Genomic DNA, 10,513 nt, shown 5'->3' on the forward strand with positions numbered 1-10,513 from the left:
TGTGTGTGTGTGTGTGTGTGTGTGTGTGTGTGTGTGTGTGTGTGTGTGTGTGGTGGCCTAAGGGAGTTTAGGTCTAAGACAATTCTTTGTTTCATAAGGCTTAGAGTAGCCAAAATGTACATGCCTGTTCTTGAATATGTAATAGGAAACAGAAATAGAAAGTCTGGTGACTTGATCAAGAATGTTCCCCATACACTCATGTTGAATGATTGGTCCCCACTTAGTGAAACTGCTTGGCAAGAATTAGGAGATGTGGCTTGTTGAAGAAGGGGTGACACTGAGAGTGGGCTTTGAGGTTTGAAAAGTCCATACCATGCCCAGTGTCTGTTTCCTACTTCTGCTATTGCTACCTGCTGCTCTAGCACCATGCCTGTTTGCATGCTGCTATGCATTCACCAAGATGACCACAGGCTAGCTAACTGAAACTGTAAGTGAGCCCTCAATTAAATGCTTTCTTTTCTAAGTTGCCTTGGTTATGGTGTCTCTTCACAGAAATAGAACAGCAACTAAGAGAGAAGTTGGAACCAGTGACTGAGCTACTTTTGTGCCAGGTCTGATCACGTTGTTTATTGGGAAAAAATATCTCTCTGAAACTGTCCCAATTTGAATGCTTTCTTTTATAAAGTTCCTTGGTCATGGTGTCTCTTCACAGAAATAAAACAATAACTAAGTGATACATAATGTTGAAGCTTCTATAGCTAAATTAATTATATACAAGACGAACAGAATTTGTCTTAAGACTATTCCTTTAACTATATAAAGCAAATACTAGGGAAAACAGAAAAAATAAAAGTAGAAGCCTGTAAATAAAAATAGAAATCTCATAAAAGTAGTAGTAGTACTATATTTTATTTCACCTAAATTGTACAGGTTTTATTATAGAAAACAGCCAGCTCAGGAGCTAGGCCTAATTTTACTTTATGGTTTTCATGGCTATGATTAAACCCATTAATCTCAAAGAGTCAAGGCACAGTTGAAAACATAGACAAACTAGTTTCTATTTTAAGAGCATATCCTCTACCATTCATTATCATCATCATCATCATCATCATCATCATCATCATCATCATGATCATCATCATCATCATCATCATCATCACCAAAAGTTGAGCTGGAACACTGTTATATTTGAACAGGAAAAAACCATATACTTCAGGAGAAGCAATGTTTAACAGAAGTTGCCATGAGACTTCATAATTACTCTCTTACTGCTGTGACAATGCATCACAATTAAGGCAAGTTATAAAAGAAAGCATTTCATTTGGGTGCTCATAGATCCCATGACCATCATAGTGAGGATTATGGCAATAGGCAAGAAGATGGTGCAAGAGTGATGGATGGCTTAGAGCTTATAACTGATTCACAGCATTATATCAAAGAGAAAGGAAAAGAGAGGGAGAGGGGGAGGAGAGAGAGGGAAGGAGAGAGAGAGAGAGAGAGAGAGGGAGAGAGAGAGAGAGAGAAGGGAATGGGCAGAATATGCTAACTAGGGTCAGCATGGGTCTTTTGAAACCTCAAAGCCACACTGAGTGACACAATTCCCACACCCCCACTCCAAACTGACACTAATTCTTCTCTGAAGGTAATTCTCATTCAAACCACCACAATCATTCTAGTTAGATTCCAAAATTGGAGAAAGAATCCATACTAAAGTCTAATTGAAAAATGGCTAAGTATAGCTACAAGTATAACATTTCAAGAACCTAGTTACCTGTAGTGGGACAGAGGCACTTACAAACCCAACAATTTCATTTATTTATTTGCTTGTTTGTTTATGCATGCTTCGTAAGAAAATGGCCAAATACAATATTTAAGCTATACGATATTCTCCTTATCATACATATGACACATAAAGTGGATCTGTGGGACAGTAGTTTCCAAATTACCTCAAAAGTCGGATGTTTTCTTTTTCATCAGTTTTTGTAAAATGGTTAGCAACCTAAGCCTAACTAAGCCATATACCAGTCAGGAAGAGGCAGATTCTCTGGTGTGCTTTAATACAACTTCAATAGAATCTCCTGTAGCCACATAGTACTGCAATATTAAAATGAAGTATATGTTCCCAAGCAAAACTTCAGATGCATACTGTTAGTTCTATTTAAATTTGGAGTTAGAGATTCAACAAATACTAGAGTATAGAGGTTGAAGAGTCACCTGTCATTTATGACTACATCTGCTTGTGCTGAACTAAAACTCTATGAAATTAGGTTTATCATTCTTAAAACAAGAAAAATAATAATCATATTATTTATAAAAGGTTGTAGCACTAGTGAAAGGAAAAAAGAATTTTAGAATGCAACCTTCACTTTTTAATAATTAGTTTTTATTGTCAGATTCTAAGCATGAACACCAATCACTGTGGCTCTAGAGTTCAGAACCTTATTATGTCCAGGATCACTTAATGAAGTAACATTATTGATTTCTGGATGTAAATGGCAAAGTGCCACAGTAATGTAATATATTATTATTAATTTTTAGTTTGTTAATGTATATTTGCCACTGAATACAATATTTTTGGCTAATGGACATCAACTAAAGACACTAAAGGCATAGATGTAGCCTATGGAACATGTAACTTGAAATAATGGAAAATAACTATTTTTTAAAAATTCATGATCTCTTTATTATTGTTTTACAAACACAACATATATTTAATATAATCATATATATATATATGTACATATATGTATAACCTTCTGAGTTGTTTTGGTTTTGCTTGCATGTACATAAATTCAGGGCTGACCACTTGATACTGTATAACAAACTAGAATCCTCCTCCCCAGGGATGGCTATTGCTCCCTCTCCTACCACCCTTTAGTTGTCTGTACAACCTTAGTAGTTCTTTACCTATGGGTGCATTCCTGTGAGAGAGAGAAAGGGTAAAACATGAGGGAATTGGAAGAAGGAAAGGAAATTACATAATTATATTTTAATAAACTTTTAAAAACCTTTACGAACTTGAAAAGTAGATACTAGCATAGGGTTGAAAACTCCCTCCTCTGATTGCTAATTAGACTACCAAGTTAAATGAAAACTAACGCACTGTTAGTTTTTGTGTCAGGAACCTTCATGCTGGCTTTACAGGAAAGAGTGACTGGTGTTTTTAATTGACCTGTTCTTGAGGATCCTGGGACCACATCTAAGATTCACATATCTACTGTCTCTAGAACATGGTATGAATGAGGTCCATAAAAGACTACATATTTTATCAGTCCCTGTAAAATTTCAGCGATCCACCTTGTCCATGTTCACTATGGTAGTGACTGAAGGCATAAATAATCTAACTTAAATTGTTATTTTTCAACATTTTGGATAAGAAAATTGACTTAAAATAAAAAAGAATGATTAACTAACTCTTAATGATCTTGGTACAGCTATAGCCAAAAATCAATATATAAATGTCAAACACTGTCAATATGTTCATTCTCCCTATAAAAATTTCCCAGGAATTCTTCTGGGTTTTTCATTCTTGTTTTTTAAAATTTTTTATCGTAATTTATTTAATTTTTACTGACTTTACATCCTAGTTGTAGCTCCACCCTCTCAGTCCCATCCTCCCTCCTTCCCCCATCTCCTTTTTCTCCCTTTCTCATCCACAGAAGCTCATTAAGTTGCATCAGGACTGAGCATGTCCTCTTCCCCTGTGGCCTGGCAAGGCAATCCTGCCTGGAAGAAGTGATCAAAAGAGCTGTCAAGTAAGTCCGAATCCAGTGCAATCCCACTTCCCTTACTAGAAGGCTTACATGTAGCCTAAGCTGCCCATAAACTACATCTTTGTATGGGGTCTAGGTTCAGTTGATGCTTCAGTCTCAGCAAGTCCCTCTGGGCCCTGGTTAGTTGCCTCTGTTAATCTTCTTGTTGGAGCTCCTCTCACCTCCAGGTCCTTTTCTTTTTCCTCCCACTTTTCCACAAGACAATAAACATCGCCCAATGTTTGGCTATGAGTCTCAGCATCTTTTTTGAGGTGCTGCTCTGTACAGCCACAACAACTCTGTCAGGCTCCTGTCTTCAAGCTGAGCAGAGTATCATAGAGTCGTAGTGTCAGGAGTTGGCATTCTCCAATAGGGTGGATCTTTGGTTGGGCCAGGCATTAGTTGGGCATTTCCTCAATCTTTGCTCTTTCTTTATGTCTGCACATCTTGTAGGCAGGGTCAATGTTGGGTCTAAGTTTTTGTGGGTGGGTTAGTGTTCCCCTCACTCTGGTAGGAGACTAGTCTAGTTAGAGGGTGTCCTCTTCAGTCTCTATGGTCCCTGCTACTAGGAGTCTCTACTTGAGTAGCCCTCATATCCTTGTAGGAGCCTACCCTGACATAGGTCTCCAGCTTGTCACAGAGATGTTCCCATCAGATTCTCTCTTCTACACAGGCCTTCTGTCCTCTCACCCTTGCTCTCCCCAGGTCGGATTTCCATCCTCTTAACTCTCTGTGCCACTCCCTCTTAACTTGTTCCCTCTCTTCAGCCACTACCTCTGTCTATTCTATTTTCCCTTCAGAGTGAGATTTATGCATCCTCCCCTGGATTCTTTGTTTACTATCTTTTTAGAGTCTGACCTCATAGTATGCTTATCCTGTACTATAAGATTAAAATCTACTTATAAGGTATACATACCATGTTTGTCTTTCTGAGTCTGGGTTACCTCACTCAGGATGATCTTTTCTAGTTCCATCCATTTGCCTGAAAATTTCATGATTTCTTTGTTTTTGATAGCTGAGTAGTATTCCATTGTGTAAATGTGTCAGTTTCTTTATCCATTTTTCAGTTGAGAGGAATCTAGGTTGTTTCCATTGGATGGGGCTGGGAGATGGATGGTGAGGATATTGAGCCAGTGTAGGTGAAATATCGGCCCAACCCAAGGTAAATAATGCAATTATAAAATCTAATAGGTATCTTTGTCTCATTATTTGGGATAGAGGGTTAAATAATAGAGGGTTAAATAATCTGTGATAGAGGGTTAAATAAATGCTGTGATAATCTTAGGGCTAATAATAAATTATATACAGCCAAACATTTATTTTTTAATTTACTAAAACAGGGCTTCTGATTTTTTTAAATTAATCTTGTATCCACCCTCTTCACTAATGCTGTTTATCAGCTACAGGAGTACTCTGGTGTAATTTTGGGAGTTGATTACATATGCTATGATATCATCTGTAAATAGCAACACTTTGACTTCTTCCTTCCCAATTTGTATCCCTTTAATCTCCTTTCATTGTCTTACTGCTCTAGCTAGAATTTCAAATACTATACTTAAGAGGTGTAAGAGAATGCACAGCCTTTTCTTGTCCTTGATTTTAGTGGAATTGCTTTGAGTTTTTCTCCATTTAATTTGATGTTGGCAATCAGCCTGCTGTATTATATTTATTAATCGCCTTTATTATTGTTTAGACATGAGCCTTATATCCCTGATTTCTCTAAGACTTTCATCATGAAGGAGTATTGGATTTTGTCAAAGACTTTTTCTACATCTAATGAGATGATCATGGCAGATTTTTTTTTTTCTGAGTTCGTTTACACGGTGGATTATGTTGATGGATTTTCATATGTTAAGCCATCCTGCATTCTTGGGATGAAGCCTACCTAATCATGGTGGATGATGTATTTTATGTGTTCTTGGATTTGGTTTGTGAATATTTTATTGAGTATTTTTGCATTGATGTTCATGAGTGAAATTAATCTGAAATTTTCTTTCTTTGTTGAGTATTTGTGTGGTTTAGGTATAAGGGTGACTGTGGCTTCACTGAATGAGTTTTCCAATGTTTCTAGAATAGTTTGAGGAGCATTTGCATTAGCTCTTCTTTGAATGTCTGGTAAAATTCCATGACAAAACCAGCTGGACCTGGGCTTTTTTTTTTTGGCGGGGGGAGACATTTTATGACTGCTCCTATTTCCTTAGAGGTTACAAAACTGTTCAATCTGTTTACCTAATCTTGAGTTAGCTTTGGTATATGAAATCTATCAAGAAATCTGTCCATTTCCTGGAAAATAACTTTAAAATATATAGTTTGTAACATCAGTTTAGACATTTGTGTATTTTCACACATCCACAGAGTATCAAGCCAAAAATGTCAAATATCTCTCAAGATACTAGTGGAAACTGATGGAATCATTACAAAGGTTGCTGTGTGGGTAAGATCCACAAATATACATGGACAATTTGGCATCTGCTCATAGAAGGTCATTAGAGGATACATACAATAAAAATATATTGTATATGAGTATGAACTTGACAAATAATAGAAGACACTGTATTAAAAAAACTCTACACAACTATGTGTAATAAACAGTTTTTAATCCCTAGTCTCAATTATATTACAGTCTGGACATGTCAACACCAACAAGGTATTATGGACCTGTGAAAGGTCCAGGAAGGAATTTACATAAAGCAGCAGCAAATGGTAGAGCAGATCTTACCACATTTGAGTTGACTGTATGTCTGAAGCACGTGATGTTTACCACATAAGGCCAGTCATCGGGCTCCATGAGCACTCCAGCAGCATGGGCACATGTGACATGGAAAGAAGCTGGGCATCGGCCATAGGAACACTGGATGCAGGCCCCAGAAACCTTTTTAACCCGGTGTCTACAGAAGATGCATTTCTGAAGGGTTAAAGCAGAGAACATTATTCATTAAAGAACAGTAGTTGTTAGATGAACAACACAACAGGCATTACATCAAGTTCTGACTTTGGGGGCTTATCAGCAAGAACAATTGTGGTAATAAACTCTCCTCACTTTAAAAGTGATATACTTCCACAGTCATACTCCAAACATATTCTGAAGTACTTCTTGTGGTCAGCAAAGCCAAATTCTTTCTTACATGCACCTCCTTGCACAGACCTCAGAAGAAGTCCCTGGATGATATTGTAATAAACAAGGTCTGCCAATTCTGTTTGGCCTGACCACGGCAGGCCTTTGTGTACACCTAAGTTTGAACCCATGTTCAGATACTCTTATATTAGATGAGAAGATTGAAAGTACCAAACATCATACATGAGATAATTTTTCTATTTATAAGGATATGAAAGGACTAAATGGTTCAATATGAAACTAAGTACTCAAGTATTTAATACTCCAAATATAAATGCTTATTGACAAAGACAAATTTCCTCCTAAAGCAGAAAAACTAAAAATCATCCTGTAATAGCATGTTTGTATTGAACATTTATAGCTGAGAATTGCTAGGGAAGAATAAAAATGAACAATAGTAACTACTATAATCTAAAAACTAGATTTCACACAAAGGCCTTAAAACACTTCCAGAACATTTATTATGAGTGATAGAATAAAATCAAATATCTTCATTAAATATAAGAAGTATGTATGATTACTTGAGGGTTAGGAAAAAAACTGTGGATCAGTATAGGGTCAGATTTATAAACCAGATGAAAAAGGGTCAAATGTTGGTACAATGGTTCCCTTTCTCAGGTACACTTTTCTTTGTGGGATAATGGTTCTTAAAGTCTTAAAGCCATGTGGGCACTTATTACAGTCATGCAAGAATTAATGTACACTAGGATTCTAAATCCTTTTTTGTCCTCACATCTGATTACTGACACAGTTCTAAAGACTGTTCCTCCATCTTGCTCAGTTTTCTTGCTACCTATCTACAGTAACTGACACTGCCTCTATTCATGCTGCCTTGCCAAGAACAGAAATGGTCTTCTAAGTGGTCTTTTATTTCATTCCATTTTAGTTCAGCTTCCCAGGACTGCCAGGGTTACCTTTATACAACATAAATACTATGCTCACCTCCTAAAAGGCATCTTGTTATCTTGGAGTTCTTTTAGGAAAAAGAAGGGGGTGGCAAAATAACATGGAAAAACAAAACTTACAAAAGCACCTCCATTATCAATTAGAGTAGCATTATTTTTCACTAGTCTCCACAAGGGCAATACTAGACTCCAGAGACTTACCTAGTTTCCTGTTCACACTCAGGATCAATGTAAAATAACATTCTATTCTATTATTTTCTATTTATTTATTTAATGTTTGTTTGTTTACTTTTGTTTTTTCAAGACAGGGTTTCTCTGCATAGCTTTGGCTGTCCTGGACTCGCTGTGTAAGAGCATGCTAGTCTCGAACACACAGAGATCTGCCTGTCTCTGCTTCCCAGCATGCTGGGATTACAGGCATGCGCCACTACAGCCAGTTTTTTAAAAAAATATTTGTTTGCTTATATATTATTTATACAGTGTTCTGCCTGTATGTGTGCCTGCACATCAGAAGAATGCATCAGATCTCACTACAGATGTTTATGAGCCACCAGGTGGTTGCTGGGAATTGAAGCCAGGACCTTTGGGAACAGCCAGTACTCTTGACCTCTGAGCCAACTTTCCAGCCCGAAAATCACATATTTTAAATTAGGGGCTGAAGATGTGACATTCAAAAACATACACATGTATACAAACAGAGAGAATGGGAGAGAGATGCAAAAAGAAGAAAGAGTGACAGAGAGAAGGAAGGGGATAGAACCAAACAAGGACCACACAATTTCAAAGCATTACTTTATAATTCCTTTTGATATTTTTATATACCATTGGTCTCTGATTTGAAACAGCATGAAATGGAAACTAGTAGAAGTCAATACAAATTCTGATCAGGACATAAGCTTCAGGTAACTGACAGTAGGAAGAGGCCACGGTTTGAACGTCTTTTCATTACTCACTGCTCTTGGTTGACAGAAATCTACAGAGAATTTATCCCGTCCTTTAAATAGTGCTATCAGGTCAAGGGTGGGCACTGAACCAATGTCTTCAAGAAAGCAAACAGACATGTTTGTTTGTTTGATAGAGCAAAATACTAAACTTCCTAGGCTCACTATGAACTTATTCTCTAGCCCAGGGAGGCCTTGAAATTGTGACTGTCCTGTTTTAACCTCCATCTCAGGAGTTTGGATTACAGGATTGTGCCACCAGGCTTGGCTTCCTAATGTTTTAAATGGTAATTCCATGTTCCACAGGTACAAAGGGAATTAAGGATATTAAACACTAACATGTTAATTTGGAAGAGGAAAATCTCACAGGTTCCCACTCACAGGCAAAGCAGTATAGGCAACCAATGACTGGTGACAGAGGGACAATCAGCCTTTCCCAGAGATGCGACCCCTACTTGATTATCCCATACCAAGTGATCACCCTTGAAATCATATACATAAAGACTGTTCAGGTTGCATTTATCCATTTATGCATATATATATAATTGTAACAGTTACAAATAACAAGAACATAATTTGAGAGGGAGTGGCAGGCAGTAGATCCAATTATATTTAATTTAAAAATTATTGTTTTCGGAACTTGGGAGCGAGAGGAAGGTGGATCTCTGTGAGTTTGAGGCCAGCCTGGTCTACAAAGTGAGTTCTAGGATAGCCAGAGCTGTTAAGCTGAGAAACCCTGCTTTGAAAAAATAACAATAAAAAAAAATAGGTAGGTAGGTAGGTAGGTGGGCAGATAGGTAGGTAGGTAGATAGATAGATGACTGACAGACAAATAAATAAAAATTACTGTTTTTCTATCAAATACCTAAAAGCTAGTAAGAAGCTAATAATAATGGAACATTAATTAATTTACTCCTTTCTGGCTTGTGCTCTACAAAGATACTTCCAGGAATTAATCGACAAGTTAAGATTCCCAACTCAAACACTGAATTATGTTATATTAGCAAATGTCATTGTTATCACAGGTAAGTCAGAGGACTAAATATGAAATTTTCATTTTACTCTAAATCCTTAACTGAAAGTTTTATAGAAGAATTTTTTTTTTCTGAGCTAAGGTTTATGTTCTGCTAATTAGCATATATTAAGTTAAATATTCATAGATACTGTGATGCTGGCTGATACTAGGAACATGATCAAATTCAAGATATTGGTAAAAGTTTATAGTTTTAAGGCAGGAAAATATGAGGTCCCAATGCTGAAAGGGAAAGTGCCATAAGCCCCAATCCCTATACCAGAAGCTATCTTTAATTGATAACTGCTAGCAAATAAAAATTTTGTTTCTCCAATGGAGTCTCACTATATTTACAAACTATTCTTAAGGACAGACTGTATGGCCAGCAGAACATGGCAAACACAGAACAAACTCAATGACATTTTTGGAGATTCTTTGTGTCATAATGCTTTGTCAGGGCTGCCCGACTTTCTTTCCTTTCCCCTCCCATCCCTACTTTCTTTCCTCTTTTCCTTGCTTTTCTCTCTTTCTCTACCTTCCTTCCTTCCCTCCCTCCCTCCTTCCTTCCTGTAACCTCAATGTTACAGATATCATAGGTTTGTCCTTTAATGAAAAAAATGCTCTTGAAAAGGCAAATCAGTAAGGAGATATTTATGAACATTTTTTTAAATTTTTTATTTAACTTTTATTAATTACACTTTATTCATTTTGTATCCCCCCCATAAGCCCCTCCCTCCTCACCTCCTGGTCCCACCCTTCCCCCCCTTTCTACATGCATGCCCCTCCCCAAGTCCACTGATAGGGGAGGTCCTCCTCTCCTTCTTTCTGATCTTAGTCTATCAGTTCTC

The 10,513-nt window shown here is 37.1% G+C and overlaps 1 protein-coding gene across 6 annotated transcripts in view; it reads right to left on the reverse strand.

The window, feature by feature from the left end:
- Kdm4c (lysine demethylase 4C) overlaps positions 1 to 10,513 on the reverse strand; it is a 275,732-nt gene that overhangs the window by 106,917 nt on the left and 158,302 nt on the right. For all 6 annotated transcript variants that reach the window (XM_055630066.1, XM_055630109.1, XM_055630055.1 and 3 more), the window contains one exon: positions 6,412 to 6,597. In XM_055630066.1, coding sequence (XP_055486041.1) covers positions 6,412 to 6,597 — 186 coding nt within the window. The remainder of the gene's footprint in view (positions 1 to 6,411; positions 6,598 to 10,513) is intronic.

Source organism: Psammomys obesus, unplaced genomic scaffold, assembly GCF_907164565.1.
Source record: "Psammomys obesus unplaced genomic scaffold, mPsaObe1.curated_primary_1811, whole genome shotgun sequence".
In the NCBI taxonomy this organism is placed as follows: domain Eukaryota; kingdom Metazoa; phylum Chordata; class Mammalia; order Rodentia; family Muridae; genus Psammomys; species Psammomys obesus.